The 21,300-nt window shown below is 33.7% G+C and overlaps 4 protein-coding genes across 4 annotated transcripts; 3 read left to right on the top strand and 1 right to left on the bottom strand.

Annotated features, from left to right (window-relative positions):
* Window positions 1–8,914: 8,914 nt before the first annotated feature.
* On the bottom strand, window positions 8,915–11,730 carry LOC17890967 (homogentisate phytyltransferase 1, chloroplastic). Its single transcript, XM_006297790.2, has 13 exons — window positions 11,609–11,730; window positions 11,291–11,341; window positions 10,902–11,149; window positions 10,725–10,808; window positions 10,567–10,641; window positions 10,378–10,461; window positions 10,207–10,296; window positions 10,002–10,103; window positions 9,823–9,918; window positions 9,657–9,728; window positions 9,471–9,566; window positions 9,280–9,384; window positions 8,915–9,157 (listed from the first exon to the last, which is right to left on the bottom strand). The coding sequence occupies exons 1-13, from the start codon at window positions 11,646–11,648 to the stop codon at window positions 9,116–9,118; spliced, it is 1,185 nt and encodes a 394-aa protein (XP_006297852.1). The 5' UTR covers window positions 11,649–11,730; the 3' UTR covers window positions 8,915–9,115.
* Window positions 11,731–13,003: 1,273 nt separating this feature from the next.
* On the top strand, window positions 13,004–15,799 carry LOC17893409 (pentatricopeptide repeat-containing protein At2g18940, chloroplastic). The gene has a single exon (XM_006296925.2). The coding sequence runs from the start codon at window positions 13,131–13,133 to the stop codon at window positions 15,627–15,629; it is 2,499 nt and encodes an 832-aa protein (XP_006296987.1). The 5' UTR covers window positions 13,004–13,130; the 3' UTR covers window positions 15,630–15,799.
* A 468-nt stretch (window positions 15,800–16,267) lies between these two features.
* Window positions 16,268–19,218, top strand: LOC17892536 (adagio protein 2). Its single transcript, XM_006297181.2, has 2 exons — window positions 16,268–16,855; window positions 17,417–19,218. The coding sequence occupies exons 1-2, from the start codon at window positions 16,608–16,610 to the stop codon at window positions 19,005–19,007; spliced, it is 1,839 nt and encodes a 612-aa protein (XP_006297243.1). The 5' UTR covers window positions 16,268–16,607; the 3' UTR covers window positions 19,008–19,218.
* A 210-nt stretch (window positions 19,219–19,428) lies between these two features.
* LOC17891319 (actin cytoskeleton-regulatory complex protein pan1) lies at window positions 19,429–21,211 on the top strand. The gene is made up of 3 exons (XM_006298742.2): window positions 19,429–19,954; window positions 20,270–20,367; window positions 20,833–21,211. The coding sequence occupies exons 1-3, from the start codon at window positions 19,711–19,713 to the stop codon at window positions 20,884–20,886; spliced, it is 396 nt and encodes a 131-aa protein (XP_006298804.1). The 5' UTR covers window positions 19,429–19,710; the 3' UTR covers window positions 20,887–21,211.
* Window positions 21,212–21,300: the final 89 nt, after the last annotated feature.

Raw genomic sequence — 21,300 nt, 5'->3', positions numbered from 1 at the left:
TGTAAAAATATATACTACTAGAGAAATAATTCAATTAATTAACTTAATCTTCTCCATTGTTAGTTTCGAAAAATATTATTTTTATGTGCTTAATATTAATATAAAAACAAAAATAAACAAATTGCGGATTAGTCTTTACTCTTTATTAACGCTATATATTATACAAAGTAATCATTCAAATACTTTTAATTTTTATTGTTACTTTCACCGGGAGAAACACATCGACTCATCGAGAAAACAAAACAAACATTTAATATGATTTTAATAAGATCCAACCATACACTCGAGCCAAAATTCACAAAAAGTTTACTTTCACCCTCGTGCGTACATGCTCACTTATATTAATCCAAGTGTTAATTTTTTTTTTGTTATATACTAAGTTATAAGTATTAATACTAACAAAATTATAATTTGTTTATAAAGTGATAAATTTTGTTAATACACTCGAATAACATAGCGTGAGCGATGAGTTTGTAACTACGCTAGCTTGTGATTAGATCATTGGTCTTAGTCTTAAGAAGTAGTCATAGAATTAAAATAAATTGACAACAACATGCATGAATATACTTTTTCCCTTTTAGATACATATGAATCAACACGATTCTTATATTTGTTTTTAGGACCATTACGATTTCCATTGATGAATCTCAAAAACATTGAACATGAATCAAAATACAAAGTACTGTATCTTGCTGCATATCGAACCTATTGATACTTTCGTCAAGTCTTGCGTTACATCGTTATCACACGAAAGGTAATGCTATAAATCGTATATATTCTACACACAAATATGTTGCACCAAGTTCAACAACATGTGTTATATATTGTTCTTCTTTTTCTTTTTTCTATAATAAAAATAAATGTTTACAAAAATATAAGTGTAAGAAAAAAAAATATAAGAGATTGGTTATCAATTTCATACATCTTAAATAAAGATTTGTTACGGTTTTAAAATCAATAACGAAAAACTTCTTCATAAACCGAATTTTTTTATCTTTCGTCTATTGTTCAATAAAATTCTCTATTGTTCGACTTATGTGAGATAAATATAGTTTCAGTTTCTTATTTATATTTCAATTTCAATGATAAGAGAAAACTAAGTTTCTTAAACCAGTTTATCAAAAACATGATCTACCCTAATTTGGAAATTTCCATCTCATGGTGTGGTACTTTGAAAATTCTGCAATATGTACGGATGGCCACACACGTACGCCTCCGTCAAACTCGAGATAGTCATAAGTCATAACGTAGTTGATATTTTGTTCTTGTACGTATGTTAATTTTGGTCTTTGAGCTCACATTTATCATCGATTCATCGATATGTAGGGTGTTTTATGATATTCAAAGAAAACAACATTCTTCGAATTCAAAGTAATTGACTTCATCAAATACATTTTTTCACACATTAACTTCTTTGTTTTTCCTGTGATATGAACCACTTAAATGCGTTATAGCCATAGGTTTTAGGAAATAGTGTCAAACAATTATACGTCTATACATTGAATGATAAAAGTCTGTCTACGTTGAACGTTTTTAAAAAATTATCATAAGTATATGTAATATGGTAGAAAATATCTGAATTACAGTTCTTTTTAGCGATGTAAACTATTTTTATTTACTACTATCTGAATATTTGTAAACTATCTAAAGCTAACTATATATGCCGATCAATCAATACCGACTATGTCATAACAATGAAAATTGTAATTAACTCGATATGTAAGATTTTCTAAGAGAATTATTCTCACAATGTCTTTATATATGTATTGACAATAGCAAGTTGGTTTCATTAAAATTGACATCAGGACAATTAACGTGATGTCATTTGATAAAATGCATTGACTAGAGATGCTACATTATTAGTTTTCTAATATCCTTCTAACAAAGATGTCATTTCTGCGAACATTTCTTTTTAAGAAAAGTCAAGAAAATAGTCTAAATTTAGTACAAAACAAATAGAAAAAAGTAATATTAACCTAAAAATCATAAACCATAAACTTACCCCAACATTTTTAGGTCTTTAATCCTAGAACATCAACAAACAAAAATACCATTTATTATTTTAAATCTTTATACCAATTTTTTTTTTCTTTCTAAAATCTTAACCCTAAACACGAAAACCCTTAAGCTTACCCCAACAACAAACAAAACCATTTATTACTTAACTTATTATGTTACCGTTATACCTAAGATAATAAAGAATCAAACGGCCGTAACATATATAGATAGATAGAGAGAGATACAAAACGAGACAAGCGTCAGTTGGTATTGAACGTCGTGCTAGAGTTATAAATACGATACGTAGAGTCTTTAGAGTGGGGGACTTGCACTTGCACATCTGTATATCTATTACAGGACCGTTCGTTGTTACTCTCGTTACGAAGAACTCTAAGTCCGAAGCAGTCGAAGAATCTTGTTTTCTTTACTACCACAAAGGTCCATAACTAAATAGAAGAAGCTTTTAAGGATCTGTCATTTACGTAGGTGACAGACACATACACCCAACCAAATCTCTCCACCTGTACGATCCACTTCTTAAGTCACAGACGTGAAATGAGAAAGAAAGCTAAGGTGGATCCGTGGTACTACTACAACAGCTTCTTTGATTTAACATCCACTGAATCTCGTGATGTGTCAATCCACTTGAGCCAAACCTTTCTTTCTTTTTCTTTTTCTTAGCTTAAATAAATCACTTTGAATTTATATAAAATTAAAAAAAGTTAAATTATTGGTGGTGTGTAATCGTGTAATCAATCAATATGTGAAGTAGTATTGTATCTTCTTTTAGTATTATTACTAACCTATGGTCATGTTCTAATACAACCAAAAAAAAAACGTCTCAATTATGTATGATAATTACATGTATTGTTTAGCTAAAGAGAAAGAAACATTCGTTGACTTATACTTTTTCATTTATTTATAGGCGAACCAAATAAAAAAGACAAGAAAATCACTTTTACCGTTTATGTAACTTTTGTATGTATTTCTTATTATATACTTGTTTTGGGTTTTGGCGAATCTTCATCGAATTCTAAAGATAATGACAAATTAAGATAATAAAACTATAGTGTTATGGTTGGCCAAGGAGAGAGAGATATGGGCAAAATAGAACTAAGTCTAAATTTGTCATTGAGATTAATAAAGAGACACAAGAGATCATATAAAATATATTAGAATCTAAGCTAATTTGTCCCATCTTTTGGCTTTATGAAAGAGACCATATAACATATGATATGTGTACCCTTTACTTTGTTTTTTGTTCTGCACATGTATATGTAAGTTTATATATGTATTGTACCCACACACCCACATATAGATAGAAATTATTTAATTTATAGAAACAAGAAGAGTCCAATAATAATATGACATGTGCACCTCTATGTGTATATATGTACATCAGCATGCCAACATATAACGTAAAGTATTTATTATTTTTTTGCTTACAAGTCATATTGGATAATAATAATAGCATTGTATACTATAAAAGTCCAAGTTCATTGGATTGAAACTTAATAACACCACACTCTTAGAAAACATATAAATTTATGAATTTCACCATTCTCCAACAAATAATTGTTCTTCTTAATCAACAAAATTTTGTAAAATATATCCATCCTAAAACAGTAACGACACTATACGAACCATAATTACAATTCTTGATTACCACCACTATATAACATATATTTTCAAGATCCTGAAATTACGTCTTGATTTTTTTTACATTATTAGTTTTATTTGGTGTAGATACGTAAATCATGTGGATACAAAGATATTTTGATAATAGATTAAAGAAAAATCAATTAACTAGAATTGATAAGATCATCATTAATTGGGGTTGAACATTATTTGAAATGTAGATGTTTCTATATAAAAGGTGGAAGCAAGAATAATGTACCATGTTCTTTTGAGTGTCGTAGCGACATCTTCTTGCGACCATAAGTTGCATTGTTTTTTTCTCTCTTTCTACTTATATTGCAACACTTTTTTTATGACATATCATTAGTTTTTTCATAGATCAAAATTATCAAAAACAAAAAAAAATAAAAATTTCCGCGACTCTAAAAGTAATTAAAAATTGCGATACCAATATTCGGAAAATACTTTTTAGGGAGATATGTTATATTTTGACTGAAATTTTTTGATTACTAAAAGGAACAAACAAAAAATATAGCTTAATGGAATCAATCAAACTCTTATGATCGATCAGTTGGTGAAATAGTAAACTATATATATATAAATCTCCAAAGGTAGATAACATGTCAAATTTGTTGATGTCAAAATTATTAATCAAACACGTGATAGAATGGTCTTACTCTTACGTGTTCTTTTGTTCTTTCGTTATTTATATTTCCAAGTCAACCAGAGCGACTGGGAGGGTATCCATAATTAGCTTAAGAAAAAAAAAACAATTATGAATATAATTATCATAAATAACCAAGAGAGTTACATTATATAAAAAAATAACAAAATATAAAATATATATAATTATATATACATCTGCAGACTTTTCCTGCTATATATATATTCGAATCATGAATCTTTCTACTTGTTTTATAAAAAGCAATATAAAGTAAGAGTTGATTAGCGCACAAATGTAGAGTTGTTGATCCAATTGTTTTTAAAAAGACACTTAAAAAGAAATTTCTGCATTTGTTCTTTCTTTTTTTTTTTGACGACACATCTATTAAAATTAAACTCTATAATTGATAAACACACATGAAAACTTATGTAAATTATGTTATGTTATGATTTTGAGTGAACCCATTTTAATTATTTTTGGCCAAACATGCAATATATGCATTTTAACTCTTGAAACATGGTGACGCATTGACAACACTAACACAATAATAGGAACTATATCCTAACATGTTTACTAAGTATTAGTAACTACTAACTACTACTAACTACCAACCATACCCTAATACAATACCAATATTTGGCTCAATTCTATTTTTAGTTTTCAATGAGAAGTAAACTTTTTAACATTAAAATTCAATTTTGGACTTGTAAAGATACTACCAATTTGTGCATATATAGTTATTAAAAATGCAACCATTCCGTCTTACAAAAATACCAAAGTCTTAGGCACAATTACACAAAATTTTATTCATAACTAAAATTTTATTTTATAATATTGAAATAGTCTCGTATTTTGCTTGATGAATGGTCTCTTGCTCTTTTTAAAATCCAAAATATCAGTTAAATCATTTTCAAATTTTAATATACTTCAATTTTTTCATCTAAAACTATAATGCGTCAAAAAAAAAAAAAAAACTATAATGCGTCTAGCGCGCGCACGTACACACAAGCGTTACATAAAAGTATAAATGGATCATTTAACTAAAAAATAAGTTATTTACAAAATCAAATTTGAATTTAGATTTTTGGTTCTAAAGCTATTATTACATTTTTAACAATTTATACAAACTAGAGTTTATGCTTGCTATTGATTTTACTATATTAACATTGCAATTATATTTTATTAGGTCAAACAAAGTTGAATCTTATAAAATCTGGTTTGGACTCAATATTACTATATGTTACCTTAAATAATACATACCGTATTACAGAATCCCAGATACTTGTAATGCTAATAACAAATAAAGTGTGGAACTGCTCCAAGAATGAATGAATGAATGAATGAAAGTATAAAAACTATTGAATACAAATAGCGAATTTTCATAATTAAAATTGAGATATCAGCTATAGTTTTTCAGGTAAAATATTCCAAAGACGAAACATGTGATCATGTGATAAACATCCAATATATTCATTCATAAGGATATCTTTAGGGTGATAAAAAATTCAATAGCTAAGAACCTAACATGCCATTTTAATGTATATGCATGCAGTCATGATGTATGTGAGTTTATGTGCATACACTCATCAAGGAAGTAGACACACATCGTCAGCTATAACATTTGCACCACTCATAAACCTAATTTTATTATTGTTAGTATATATAAGTTCATCAATGTAAATTGTGGTATGATGCATGTGTATTCTTCTTGAATGTATTAGGTGGCCACTGCCCATACTTGTGCATCTCCTTATGTCCCACCACTTTCTCGCATCTCATTACGTAAATCAAAATATAATTTGCCCAAGTTTTTTCAGAAACAAATCTTACTTCATTTTTTTTTATATATGTACATATATACAAAGTGTAGCTATATTTTTATGGTAGATTATATGAGCCATTTCATCGTAAACTAGATCTTCTCAATTGAATCACATGAAATGGACACACATTTCTTCAATACCGATTGGTTTGAGTTGAAAACTCCATAGTCTAATATATTTTAGTTGCATGTGAACAAGAATATTCTTAGGTATTTCTCTACAAATTGTGACAAAGATCAAACCATGCATCATAAAGTTTTCACTGAAGTCGATCTTTAAAATCATGTGGATAGGTGAGTGGTTTTGATAAACATACTAAACTGAGTAGAAAAAAACTAGCTAAAATTAAGTATGTAAAATATCAAGATTTAAAAACTATTATATGATATTCCTCTAACCCACACACAGCCAGGTTATTTTAAAATTCGAAACTTCCATTATATTATATCCAAGTCCAACGTATCCATATGAAAAAATTCCATTCTGCTGGAAAGAAATGTTCAGTCCAAGAAAATATTCAGATGCTACGAAACATGAATTAAAAAATGGATTTCATTTTTAAAGATAACGAAAATGACAACAATGATACACAATAAAATAAAAATGATCGTTGTTTGTTTCTGTCAACTTCATCAACCCCTTAGACGTGTCTCTTTGGAACATATAATAAAAAGTGTTTTACATTTTCTTTTTAGGCTTTGCTGCTGAGTAATCGAAACGGTTGTTGCCAACCTTATGTCTTTAGGTGAGATTCTACGACGCTATTTATATTATATATATAAAGACTTATTCCATTTTTATATTTTTTTCTAAATAAAATTTTCTTTGAAATCTTCATTTCCTGATTTTGCTTATTTAGCATATTGGCTATCTGGCTAACGTGATTATTATTCTAAAATTTTATTCATTACAATCGTAATGAGTCAGAAAAAAAAAAGATTACAACATGAAACCTAAATAATGATTTTTATCTTACAACTAGAAATGTTAACGACTACCACATAAACCAGCTTTTATACAGAAAGTATTATATTAATTTTTTTTAGCAAAGAAAAGTGTGATTATAATCAAGAAGTGACAATGATGCAAAATGAAACAAAATTTTTTTGGAGATTGGAATAGATTGAAGTGACTCGGCTGAAAAAAGTTTATTACTACTATAGAGTCTTAGCCTCATTGTATGTTGGAGCTTGAAAGAAAAAAATTGTGTCAATGGACCCAAAAGGAGAAAAACAAAAAACTAAGAAAAATGTAAGCAAAAAAGGAAAGCAAATGGAATAATATTATGTATATTTTATCTTATATAAGAAAATTATTGGCTCTGAGAAAAAAAGGAGGTTATATGCTATATGGAGCATCTTGAGAACTTTGATTTTATGTTGGATTCTTTGATTGTAACCAAAGATGGGCACTTTTGTGCCCACTTCTCACTTTCTAAACTTTTCTTGAATTATTGGTGAGTTTATATTTTTATTGTTATCTTATAATACATAGAATTTTTATTTCTTTTGATCAATGATGAAAGTTCTCTCACAAATCGCATATATTCTTCAAAGGTTTTTATTTGAGAGGAATAATCATAACATTCTTTTGTCCATTTGCTTCCAACTTTCAATGGACTAGCTTTCTTCTTATCCTTTTTTTTTCTTTCTTTTTTTTTCTCCCATCCCATGATTTGAAATAATTAACAAAAAGCTTCATCATTCGTTTTATATGTTAACCATTCAATCAATCGTTTATTAACAAGCAAGAATCAAAATTTTCTTATTATTTCGAGTTGTTTGGATACACCAAATGCTTTTTTTTATAAGTTTGGCACCTTTAGTATTATCATTATTATGTAATTGCACGAAGTTAGTTCAACTAGTTATGTTTTTTTTTTTTTTTTTTTTGTGCGATCTTGTTGTACTCAAATTTAAAGAGAAATATACGTTTAAAACGCCAACAAATTCAAGTATTCAACCACATGTGTTAAAACTTAAAAGTGATGACATGTATATAAATACAATGGTTCATCTGTATTTATATCCAAAGAGTTCTAATAAATCAAAAGAAATATCACCGGCCATTAAGTAGAAAGTATATTTCTTGATCATACAAGAATATCAAAAAGGTTTAAAACATGTATATGTTCATATTTTATAAAAACAATCACAAGTACACAAAAATGCATATACATATAGTTTTTTTTTTTGGTTTAATGTTAAATCATATACATATAGCTAGTTGACAAAAAATTATCTATAAAACATGCATGTGGTAATTATTTTGAGAGTTTCTTTGTAAATAGATTGGAATATTAAAATCTATAATTTATTTTATGAACTTGTAAATTATAGGAATTTTTTCTTTATTAAAGAGTTGTTCATTGTATTTAGGTTATTTAATAGTTTTTTTTAAAAGATAAGTAATTTAAAATGAGTAAATAAGCCATGGTCTAGGACTTTATTAGAGTCCCTCTAGGTCTAGTGTCAGTCACACCATACCCCAATACTCACCAGCACGTGACAATTTGACAAAAGAAGCGGCTAAGCAAAAGAGCTAACTTAACCATTGCGTAATACTGGGCCAATAGGCCCATTAAAGTGTGAAATTGGCCCATTAAAGTGTGAAGCATTTTGTGAGTTCTGTGACTACTACTATAAATCTATAACTAAAATAGGTAATGATTATGATAGTACGACCTCACAATTTAGTTGTTTGGTGTTTCACGTTTAGGGTTTACAAAAAGAAAACCCTAAGCATGAAGAGAGAAAGAGAAGAGAATGATCACATTCATACGACCTCACAATCTCCTAAACCGAGTGATCATAAAGCAGGATGTAATATTTTTTAAGCAGACTGAAATTATTATTTTCTTATGTGAAAATCTTTGCAAGTCTGTTGATATTTCAGAATAAAACCCTAAGCTCTACCTAGCTACTTTCATGATATTGTTGGATATTAAACAGAAGCATAGGATGACTTCTTCTTCTTCTTCTCTTCTTCTATGTCACTTCAAAAATGGTAGCAGCAAGTACTCTGCATAAAAGAGCTGATGCAGAAATGAAGAAATTGATCAGAAAATGGTGATTTGAAAACTTTGAAAGACTCTTTTATATCCAAATTGGATAGAAGAAAAAGGTGGTAAAGACTCTATTTATAAACCATACTAACCTTCCAAATGAACATATAACATGAAGTTATCTCGGTTTTGCTACTCAGATCAACGGACTTAGCTCGAGTCCACAAACTTGTTGCAAGTATAACATGACCCACAACCTAAATGAGCAACAAAAACGGATCGAAACATATTTCACTCATACGATCAATCCGCACGTTTTTGATGGGTAAAGAAAGATTGTTACCGATATGACTTTGCTCCAAATGAAAGGAGAAGTGGCTCCAACCAGAATCGCAACAGCGTAAGCTATTTGAAGTAGTGAAACACATGTCCAAAACACCTGAAATTTTGCAAGAAACAAAAACGTTCTGTTGTCTGTACTCTGTAATCTTAATCCAGTACTACATCTTCTTTAGTTTTGATATTTTACCTTTTTCTGACCCAGAGTTACAGAGAATGAACGGATTCCAAAGATCTTATCCCCCTCAATGTCAGGTATATCCTGCATCAAATCAATATAGAAAACATCTCATCCATAACAGTAGAATGCTTTACTTTGACTATAGGCAGAATTAGCTTTCGCATTCTTTGTTTACCTTAAACAACGCGATAACGACAGAGAAGAAGCTCATAAACGCAGTGGCGAAAATAAGAGGCCTTGTGAACAAGATTGGTCTTCCAAACACATGGGTCTGCAACAAAGTTTCACAGCTTTGGTAAGATAAAAATTGATTTTGATGGAGAAGATGAAAACACAAGGAAATTGGTCTAGGACCTGAATATGTAGATAAAATGCGATTTGAACAATAATAGCTCGAACAGAGAGGATACACATTGCTGCAACCAACGCAAATCTTTTCCACCGTAAAAGTGGCAACTGTATAGCAGTAGGAAAATGTTACCAAAAACCTCATTAACCCAAAACTAGAACCGTGAATTTTGATTTGAGCCAAATCCTGGTGATGAATAAAGTTACTTACATTGATAGAATACGCAGTACCGAGAATGAAACTCACAAAGAGAGCCCAGAACAATGGCCACGAACCAACAATCCACCCCATCCAGAAACTCTATACGTTTTTTAAGCAAATCAAATTACTTATGTTCTAAAGATATCTAAAAGTTAAAACTTTGTGAAAATTGCATCATACCATGATGGAGAAGGAAGCTACTATTGCAATGCCGGTGTTAACAGAATATTCCCCTGATGCCAATGGAAGATAAGGTTTGTTAACCTGAAAAAACCAACACAGAGTATGATGTAGGCACTAGGGAGTAGCAACAATTCATCTCAATCGTCTCTCGAATTCATATGAAGAACACACACATGTTACTGTTACCTTATCTATTTCAACATCAGACAACTGATTAAGCCCAACTATGTATATGTTCATCATGAGAGCTGCAACAACAGCCTGGCAACAAAATCCATTTAATCAAACAGAGAAACAAAAAATGTATCTTCTTGACCAATCATTATGTGTTTCATATTCATTACCTCCAAGATGCCAGTGAAAAGTAAAGGAGATATATCAGAAACCTTCTCTACTGCTAAGAAAGATACAGATAAAATGCTAAGCACCTGCAAATCCAATCACAGAGCTAATGTTATCTTCTTGTATCCCCACAAACAGATTATTGTTAAGAGAAAAACATTTCTTGAGAGAAACTTAACTGTGCCAATAACTGTATGAGGCCTAGAAAACCTGTAAAACGCATCTAACGAGTCTCTAAACGAGTTCCGTTTGCTATTCGGCTCGAAAGCCTCGGGCTGACTCGTAGTGGCATTCACCCGAAATCTCGACTTATGCTTGGGATACAACAACAATGAAGACTCTGTACCATCAAGCCTAACAAGATTGTTCCTAAACTTCGGTTTTTTTACAAGAACTTTACTCGAATCACAACGCAGAACTCGAATTCCTGCAAAAATTGGGTATATCCGTAATGAGCTAAACAACATCATGAGATTTCTCAATAGCATAATTCTCTAATCAGCAAAACCAACACAATGCAATTGCTTAGAGCAGTGGAAAATTAAAACCCATAAAACCCTAAACGAACCTGATAAAGAGTGGAGCTTTAAGTTCTGCTTCCTCCAGCAAAATCCACCAGCTGATGAATGATGATAAGTTGCATGCATGAGAACCAAAATTCAAAGTCAAGCCCAGAAATTAAGCTTCTCCACATCAATAAAAAACAAAACTTTGTCACCTGCTTCGATCTATTAAACAATTCATTAAAAATCGAACCTTTTTCTTTACTATATTCATAAAAAACTCAAACTTTTTTTGTACAGTACTCAAAATCACAAAACAGAACCTAGAAAACAACGAAACGAAACAAAACAAGAACAAATAAAAAGATCCAGACGAGATTTACCAGCGGAAACAAGAGAAGAACCACAGAGCAGAGACTCCATGAAAGCAAGGTTTTTATTTTTTTTGTAACTTCAGTTAAATTATATTGCAAGAGAAACAAAAATATCAAAATCAAAAATCAAAGACAAAGAAACGATTTTTGAGAATCAAAGAAGACAAAGAAACGATTTTTGAGAACAGAGAGCCAAAATAAAAAATGGTTTCAGCATGAGAGAGCTTTGGAACTGTGTAGGTCAAGGATGATTAATTGCTGTCATTGTTGATTTGTTGTCTTATTTTGAATTAATTAGAAAAAAACAAAATCTTAACATTTTTGAAAAATTTAGGGAATGTACTTGGAAGGATTATGCAAAATCAAATAAAAATATAGAACTCGAAAGTTAGAAAAGTATCTACATATATTAAGCAAGAAATGTGGTCTACGTTTGTCAATTTGTTTTAAGTTAAAAAAATAAAAAAAAAATCTGACGGGCTAGGAAAGATATCACGTGCGTGTGTTTTTGTAATTAGTACTGTCACCAAGCACCAAACAAAAGTATAGTGCCTGAAATTAAATATTAGTGAAACATATGGTGCAAAAGAAAATATATGTTTCCTGTCTTTCGAACATTGGAAAATATTCGATATTTTCGGTTCGTCGGTTACTATGGTTATTGTTAAATCAACGGTCGCAAACTCGTAATACACTGTCCAACAAACATTTTTTGTTTCATCTAGAATTGTATTAACATCCAAACATTTTATTTTTAATTCACATTTTTAAAATTTAGTGGTGGTTTTGTTGGAATTAATAATTATTAAGATGTTATAATATTAATATTTGATTATATATTTCATATAATATTGTTGTTAAAAAATAATAAAATAAATTTTTTACTTCAAATATGAGATTAATAGTATTTTTTTTAATGATATCAATTCAAATCTATTCCAACTTATAACTCACCCATCATATAATCCGCTGAAAACATATTACAATATATTCTTTTTTATAACTTGTCCCGTCCTATAATATTAATAATAATTTCCATTTTTTACAGTTTAAATATTTAGAATATTTTAAACATTATATAAAACTTAAATATTTATAATATATGATTTTTTTCAAAAATGAAAATTTATAATATTTTTATAATTAATATAATATAATACATTGAAAAATTTTAAAAGTTTTAATTTATTCAAAGAAAATACCAGATTGCAGTCAATATTTTTTTTTTCCTAGTTCGTGTACAATCCGAGTGGTTTAAATTCGGTTTGTGTTGGTATGCTTCGGTTCAGTTTAATTGAGATTTTAGAGTCGTACGGTTTGGAAACAAAAATGTTCGCAAGACTCGTAGTAAGCAACGCATCATCTCGAAAGGCCAATCTTGTTTGCGATAAAGATGAGTCCTTTTCACTTACGGCCATTCAAAATCCCAACTTCAACCCACAAAAGAAAACCCCAAAGGCGCTAACTTTGTTTCTTCTTCTCACTCTCTTCTCCTTCATCCACCATTATCATCATCATCTCCCCCAAAACAATGGACGGAGCACTCTTCCCTCACAAACCTCCATACCCAATTCAAACCAAGAGATCTCCATCTCCTCAATCCCCTAACCAATCCATCAAATTCAGCTCCGCTACTCTTCACTTACCTCCTCCTTCTCCTCCTTCTTTCCCTCTCGATTCACTCCTTCACCATCTCGTTCACCTCTCTTCCACGCCTCCGAGACATGCCGCTGCTCGATTCCCTTCTCTCGAAGTCTCCACTGATTCGTCGTCGTCGACTCACAAATGGCGGCACGAGTCGTCGAAACCCATGTCGAGTTCTGTTCTGGGTGGTGAAATTGGGAATGAGAGAGGTGGGTCTTTGAAACTCTTGTGTAAGAAAGAAGTTGTCTTGGTTAATTCCATTGTTGAACAGCCTTTGCCCGGATTGAATAGGTTCTTTGATTCTGTGAAATCGGAGTTGCTTAGAACTGATTTGGTCAGTTTGGTTAAGGGTCTTGATGATTCTGGGCACTGGGAAAGAGCTGCTTTTTTGTTTGAATGGTTAGTTTCACCTTCGAATTCTGGAACTTTGAAGCTAGATCATCAAGTTATCGAAATCTTAGTTAGGATTTTAAGTAGAGAATCTCAATACTCTGTTGCAGCTAAGTTGCTCGATAAAATTCCCCTACAAGAATATCTGCTCGATGTTCGCGCTTACACCACTATTCTGCATACTTATTCACGCACAGGGAAGTATGAAAAGGCAATCAATTTGTTTGAGAGGATGAAAGAGTTTGGACCTTCACCAACTCTGGTTACTTACAACGTCATTCTCGATGTTTTCGGGAAAATGGGTAGATCTTGGAGGAAAATTCTAGTTGTTTTAGATGAAATGAGAAGCAAAGGATTGAAGTTTGATGAGTTTACATGTAGCACTGTGCTATCTGCTTGTGCAAGAGAAGGTTTGTTAAAAGAGGCGAAGGATTTTTTCGCTGAACTTAAGTCGTGCGGCTATGAACCTGGAACTGTAACTTACAATGCTTTGTTGCAAGTTTTTGGTAAAGCAGGAGTTTATACAGAAGCATTAAGTGTTTTGAAGGAGATGGAGGAAAAAAACTGCCCAGCTGATTCTGTGACATACAATGAGCTTGTTGCAGCTTATGTTAGAGCCGGTTTTAGCAAGGAAGCTGCTGGTGTCATTGAGATGATGACAAAAAAAGGTGTAATGCCGAATGCAATCACATATACTACAGTGATTGATGCATATGGAAAGGCGGGAAAAGAGGACGAGGCTTTGAAGCTGTTTTATAGTATGAAAGAAGCCGGTTGTGTTCCGAATACTTGCACCTACAATGCAGTGCTTAGTATGTTGGGGAAAAAGTCGAGATCCAATGAAATGATAAAGATGTTATGTGATATGAAGTCTAATGGGTGTTCCCCTAATCGAGCCACTTGGAACACAATGCTTGCTCTGTGTGGGAATAAGGGTATGGATAAGTTCGTGAACCGGGTGTTCCGTGAAATGAAGAGCTGCGGATTTGAACCTGATAGGGATACATTCAACACGCTGATTAGTGCTTATGGGCGATGTGGTTCAGAGGTTGATGCATCAAAAATGTATGGTGAGATGACAAAAGCAGGTTTCAACGCTTGTGTTACGACTTACAACGCGTTACTTAATGCCTTGGCTAGACAAGGAGATTGGAGATCAGGCGAGAATGTGATTTCAGACATGAAAAGTAAAGGTTTCAAACCAACTGAAACATCTTATTCGTTGATGCTTCAGTGTTATGCTAAAGGAGGGAACTATCTAGGGATAGAGAGAATCGAGGACGGGATAAACGAGGGCCAAATATTCCCGAGCTGGATGCTTTTGAGAACATTACTTCTCGCAAACTTCAAATGCCGAGCACTAGCGGGATCAGAGAGAGCATTCACACTGTTTAAAAAGCACGGATACAAACCCGACATGGTGATTTTCAACTCAATGCTCTCCATTTTCACTAGGAACAACATGTACGATCAAGCAGAGGCGATTCTTCAGTCTATTCGCAAGGACGGGATGAACCCGGATCTTGTAACCTACAACAGCCTCATGGACATGTACGTAAGAAGAGGAGAGTGTTGGAAAGCCGAAGAAATCCTTAAGACCCTAGAAAAATCGCAGTTGAAACCAGACCTGGTCTCTTACAACACGGTGATCAAAGGTTTCTGTAGAAGAGGGTTGATGCAAGAAGCGGTTAGGATGCTGTCTGAAATGACAGAGCGCGGGATCAGACCGTGCATATTCACTTACAACACGTTTGTCTCGGGTTACACGGCAATGGGAATGCTAGGAGAGATAGAAGATGTGATTGAGTGCATGGTGAAAAACAATTGCAGACCAAATGAGCTGACTTTTAAAATGGTAGTGGATGGTTATTGCAGAGCAGGGAAGTATAGTGAAGCAATGGATTTTGTGTATAAGATTAAGACCTTTGATGCCAGCTTTGATGATCAGTCTATTCAACGGCTTGCTCTCCGAGTACGTGAGAATTTAGAATCCTAAACCAGTTATATACATATTTTTTCTTTTATTTTCTTTTTGTAGATTTGGGTTTCTTTTTTTCTTCTTATTTGTATTGAATTTTACATTTCATTCACTTTTATATTAAGCAAAACTTTGATGTTTAAGGACGAATAAAAAAAAATTACATGTTTCTACTCTTTAGATGAGAAGATCATGAGCTTAATGTTTGGCTTTATGATTTAAACTGATATCAACTAATTATGTCTTATTGCTTGTTTCATATCTATGTGATTTTACATTTTGGCTTTCAAACAAACATTTTATTACACATGTACATACAAATAGAGTACAACTTCTTGTTTTGTTACGGCATAAAGTATAACTTTAGTAATCATTGAATCGTATACTCTTTATTTAGATATATGGATGTACACATTGATTGATGTGTGTTTGTACTTGTAGGAATGAGAGTTCATATCTAGAGAGACATTTGAAACTACCAACAACAGTGTTTTTTGGTAAAACCACGAAAAAATCTTATCAAAATCTCTCACAGGATATTTTGTGTAAACCGGAGAGGTAAATTAAACCGGAAGGTAAAATTAAGTAACCGGTCCGGTTAAAGATGGAAAAGGAGAGGCACTGAGAAGATCCGAGTCATCGACCGACCGAATCATCTCTCTTCTTCTTCTTCTCCTCTAGAAGTGGGCGGTGGAGACTTCCATTACCTACAAATATCAGATTCCTCTCTCTTCGCTCGATTCAATTTCAAAATTTTTGTTCTTCTTAGTCTTTTCTCCTGTTGCTCAAGACGAAGACGATTCGTGGGTTTGTCTAAAGTTTTGAGCTTTTTTTTTGTGGAGACTTCGATTAACAAATATCAGATTCCTCTTTCTCTTACTCTGCTCGATTCAAAATCAAAATTTGTTCTTCTGGGTCTCTTCTCCTGTTGGTGAGGAAGACGATTCGTGGGTTTTTCTAAAGTCTTAAGCTTTTCTTATTTTGGTCTGGGTGTGTATGCAAAATCAAATGGAGTGGGATAGTGATTCCGATCTCAGCGGCGGAGATGAAGTGGCTGCAGAGGATGGATGGTTCGGCGGAGATAACGGAGCGATTCCGTTTCCGGTTGGTAGTCTTCCTGGAACAGCGCCGTGTGGGTTTGTGGTCAGCGATGCTCTTGAACCTGATAACCCTATCATTTATGTTAACACTGTCTTCGAGATGGTTACTGGGTATCGAGCTGAGGAAGTTATTGGTCGAAATTGGTGAGTTTTACCCTAAATTTGTGGCGATGATTTTGTTACTGTAGCGAATCTTATACCTTTTTTGGTGTTATTGGTACGATGTTACAATATAGCTTGTTGGAACCTGTTTTGACAGAAGTTTAAATTTCGATTGATTCTTATGATTCTTGTTGGTTATATTGACATATTTTTTAGTATTCTTGGCTAGAACAACCATTTGGAATCATGGACTTGTTATTGAATTCGAAGTTGCTAGTAGAGGAGCAAAGCTATAATGTGAGGATTATATGTTAGATTCAAGTTTCTGGTGATTTGTTTGGCTCTGTATTATTGATTAGAAACTGCCACCTTTGATAGTTTCTCGCACATGTCCCGATTTGATAGACTTGGGGTATTGGTCTTCGTCTAAGTATGTATGTTTCTGTGGAATCCATTATTGTCGGATTGAAGTGGTTTTTATCTGGTTTCTCATGTTAATTATGCATATAGTTTGATAGTTGTTTAGTTGTTAGTTATTTACTCTGATGAAGTGAAAAGAGGGTTTTGTATCTGAGTTGCGCTGTTGTTGATCTGTTTTGGCAGCCGGTTCTTGCAATGTAGAGGACCATATGCTAAAAGAAGGCACCCAATGGTAGATTCTACAGTTGTGTCGAAGATGCGACAATGTCTAGAAAATGGCATTGAGTTTCAAGGCGAATTGCTCAACTTTCGGAAAGATGGATCTCCCTTGATGAACAAGCTGCGTCTAGTCCCTATCCGTGAAGAAGATGAAATCACTCATTTCATAGGTGTTCTCTTCTTCACAGATGCAAAAATTGATCTCGGCCCATCTCCTGATTTATCTGCAAAAGATATCCCAAGAATATCTCGCTCATTCACCACTGCTTTACCTATCGGAGAGCGTAATGTTTCTCGTGGACTCTGTGGGATATTTGAACTGAGTGATGAGGTCATAGCTATCAGGATATTGTCACAGTTGACTCCTGGTGATATTGCATCGGTTGGTTGTGTGTGTCGGCGGCTCAATGAGTTGACAAAGAATGATGATGTATGGAGAATGGTCTGTCAAAACACATGGGGTACTGAGGCAACACGTGTTCTTGAGAGTGTTCCTGGTGCAAAGAGGATCGGTTGGGTGCGACTGGCCCGAGAGTTCACCACACATGAAGCAACAGCATGGAGGAAATTTTCGGTTGGAGGTACTGTTGAGCCTTCCAGGTGTAATTTCAGCGCATGCGCGGTTGGGAACAGGATTGTTATCTTTGGTGGGGAAGGTGTGAATATGCAGCCGATGAATGATACATTTGTGTTGGACCTTGGCTCGAGTACTCCTGAGTGGAAATCTGTTCTGGTCAGCTCTCCTCCTCCAGGTCGTTGGGGTCACACGCTTTCTTGTGTCAATGGATCTCGTTTAGTAGTGTTTGGAGGCTATGGGAGTCATGGATTACTCAACGATGTGTTCTTATTAGACCTTGATGCAGACCCGCCGAACTGGAGAGAAGTATCCGGATTGGCCCCTCCGATACCAAGATCGTGGCACAGTTCATGCACACTTGATGGCACTAAGCTGATAGTATCAGGTGGTTGTGCTGATTCAGGAGCTCTACTCAGCGATACGTTCCTGCTTGACCTTTCGATGGATATACCAACTTGGAGGGAAATACCGGTTCCATGGACTCCTCCATCTCGCCTCGGACATACTCTAACTGTCTACGGTGACCGCAAGATCCTCATGTTTGGCGGTCTTGCGAAAAACGGTTCTCTGAGATTCCGCTCTAACGATGTATACACGATGGATCTTAGCGAGGATGAGCCGAGTTGGAGACCTGTGATTGGGTATGGATCTACCCTCCCGGGAGGCATGGCAGCTCCGCCACCAAGGCTGGATCATGTGGCGATCAGCCTTCCCGGTGGTAGAATCTTGATCTTTGGTGGTTCGGTTGCAGGGCTTGACTCAGCTTCTCAGCTTTATCTTCTTGATCCAACAGAGGAGAAACCGGCATGGAGAATACTGAATGTTCAGGGAAGTCCACCGAGGTTTGCGTGGGGACACACAACTTGTGTGGTTGGAGGAACTCGATTGGTCGTCTTAGGTGGCCAGACCGGTGAAGAATGGATGCTAAACGAAGCTCATGAACTGTTATTAGCAACTTCTACAACTGCAAGCAGTTGATCAAAGTGATGAAGTTAATGGCTTTTTATTAGATGTTTTGGGACGAAAGATCTATACCATTGATCAAAAACATGTTCATATTGCTCTGTACATGGTGAGTATGATACGTCCATGTTTTGTTCATCTGTTGACTTAATGGTTTTTTTTGTTGTATATGTAATATTACGAATTTGATTGTACATACCTGTCTTCTCTAGTGAATTTTTTGTAAGTGGCCGAATGATCTTAAGAAAAAAATCCAAACCTTTTTGTTTAGCTCATTCAACTTTAATTTTAAGATCGAGAAATATAAACCAAAATTAGTTAAGACAAAACATCCTTAAATGATTGTGTTTGATTGGATCTTCTCTCCACGGCTCACACTACACAACAATTTATTAGGAAATTTAAGACTAAAAGATAATCAAAAAGAAAGATTCGTCGGAAAAAGCAATGGAAGAAATGTGACGAGTCTCTTTGACTCTTTGGTGAGTGTGAAAAGTAAAGTACATTTACACTTACAGAAGAAAAGAGACGAACCAAAAAAAAAAAGACTCACTCTCTCTGTCTCTGAAACCAATCTTTCACTTTATCACTGTCTGCAACTTGCAAACTACAACTAGCAGCTAGCATAGCAAGCAAGAACCTTTACTTCTTCATCTTCTTCTTCTTCTTCTTCTCTTTCCTCAGATTCTTGTCTGAAATTTTCTTTTCCATTTTCAAGATGCCGATCAACAAAGACCCATCAACACCTCCTCCTGTTATAGGAAAAATCGGTCCTTACACTGTCTTTATGACTCCGCCGGCTACTCCTAAGCCACCTGAATCTCCTTCTGCCGTGTCTCAGAAGCCTGTGATGGCACCTCCTGTTCTTCCTCCGCCTCAGCAGTTTAAATCGGTGGCTGCTTCTGGAGAGGATGGCTCGGTTTTGGGGTTCTTGAAAAACGCCGTCACCAAGGTTCAGAATGGTAAGAAACGAGAGGAATCTGATGAAATATCTAACTGTTTTTGAGTATAAAGTTTCCTCATTTCCGGATCTTGAGTTTGAGATTGGTTTTATATTGATACCTTTTGATTGATTGGTTAGGAAATTAAACTGAGAATGGTGGAAATAGATGTAAAGTTTCTATCTTTGTGAAGTAAAATGGATAGTAGAGTATTTGCTAATGTACCATGAAATCTTGATTTTCATTCTGTTTCGGTGGTTTGGTTCTGAAAGCAATTAGATTGTGACTTTGACATTCTTGTGTGTGTTTGTGTGTGCTTAAACAATTTGACTACAGCTCATTCAAGTGTGGATGATCATTTGGTGAGATGGTTTGGGTTAAACCAGTCTAAGTATCAGTGGGCTTTGGATGAGTACTACGAAAGCAAAGGATCAGTAAGTGTTCCTTTATCCTCTTTTTTCATAGAATGTGTTTATTGTTTCCTTTTCATTCTCTCTCTAAGTTTCTAGTTTTTGTGGTTCTTGAATCTATCTTTCTATTAGTTTCTTATCGATATCGAGTCCTCTAGTCCACATGATTCATCATCCTTTTAGTTAACTGGTTGGTCGGACAATGTTTTTTTTCATGTCTGTACATTTTGGTAAGCTTTGAAGCAAAGCTAGTTCGAGTGTTTTTATGTTTGGCCCTTTACTTCTTGCTTTTTTGCTTCTAAGCTAATGAACAACATATTTGAAGCTTGATTGATCTTCACCCTATATCAATGATTAGAATTGCGTTTGGTAGCCAAAAACACATCATGGATTGGTTTTGGACTTGCTCTCTTTGGTCATTGATCAAGTGTATATGTTCCTCAAATACATCTCATGGACTTAGCACTCATCTTGTTGAATCGCACGCAGGATATGAAGGCTGTGAACGCAAAGGAGATGCCGGGGAAAGCACAGAGTGTATAAGTAAACCATATATGATAAACATCGTTCCCATTTGGCCAAATTCCAAAACCTGTTCTCTTGAGAGAGTTAAAAAGATTTGAGTCTTGACGAAAGTGTTATTCAGATGATTGATCATGGAATCCATTGTAGCCTTAGAGGTCTCTTTTGGTATATTTTTTAAAACCTATGTATGTAGCAGCAGCAGCTCTTTGTAGTTTTATGTATAACAATGGTGAAATCTCCAAACCAAAAGATGGAGATGCAGCATTCATCATTTGGTTTCTTGTAAGCTTAATAACATTTATTTACCTTTTTTTTTTTATAATATCATTATATTCTAAATTTTTATGTTATATGTCTCTCAATTCAAAAGAGTTTACAAGTTCTTTGTCAAGAAAAAAAAAATAATTCTACTTGCTATGATTCATTTGATGG

This window comes from Capsella rubella, unplaced genomic scaffold (assembly GCF_000375325.1).
Source record: "Capsella rubella cultivar Monte Gargano unplaced genomic scaffold, Caprub1_0 scaffold_3, whole genome shotgun sequence".
Classification (NCBI taxonomy): Eukaryota; Viridiplantae; Streptophyta; class Magnoliopsida; order Brassicales; family Brassicaceae; genus Capsella; species Capsella rubella.
Note: the sequence above shows the minus strand (reverse complement) of the source record. Positions and strands in the feature narration are given on the sequence as shown.

What these genes read in the sequence shown, in the direction of transcription:
- LOC17891319 (XM_006298742.2), top strand. Translation starts at nt 19,711, where the DNA reads ATGCCGATCAACAAAGACCCATCAACACCTCCTCCTGTTATAGGAAAA. An exon ending in CGTCACCAAGGTTCAGAATG is followed by an intron (nt 19,955 to 20,269) that starts GTAAGAAACGAG and finishes ATTTGACTACAG; the next exon opens with CTCATTCAAGTGTGGATGAT. An exon ending in ACTACGAAAGCAAAGGATCA is followed by an intron (nt 20,368 to 20,832) that starts GTAAGTGTTCCT and finishes AATCGCACGCAG; the next exon opens with GATATGAAGGCTGTGAACGC.
- LOC17892536 (XM_006297181.2), top strand. Translation starts at nt 16,608, where the DNA reads ATGCAAAATCAAATGGAGTGGGATAGTGATTCCGATCTCAGCGGCGGA. An exon ending in GAAGTTATTGGTCGAAATTG is followed by an intron (nt 16,856 to 17,416) that starts GTGAGTTTTACC and finishes CTGTTTTGGCAG; the next exon opens with CCGGTTCTTGCAATGTAGAG.
- LOC17890967 (XM_006297790.2), bottom strand. Translation starts at nt 11,648, where the DNA reads ATGGAGTCTCTGCTCTGTGGTTCTTCTCTTGTTTCCGCTG. An exon ending in GTACTGCGTATTCTATCAAT is followed by an intron (nt 10,104 to 10,206) that starts GTAAGTAACTTT and finishes ACTGCTATACAG; the next exon opens with TTGCCACTTTTACGGTGGAA. An exon ending in CATTTTATCTACATATTCAG is followed by an intron (nt 9,919 to 10,001) that starts GTCCTAGACCAA and finishes ACTTTGTTGCAG; the next exon opens with ACCCATGTGTTTGGAAGACC.
- LOC17893409 (XM_006296925.2), top strand. Translation starts at nt 13,131, where the DNA reads ATGGACGGAGCACTCTTCCCTCACAAACCTCCATACCCAATTCAAACC.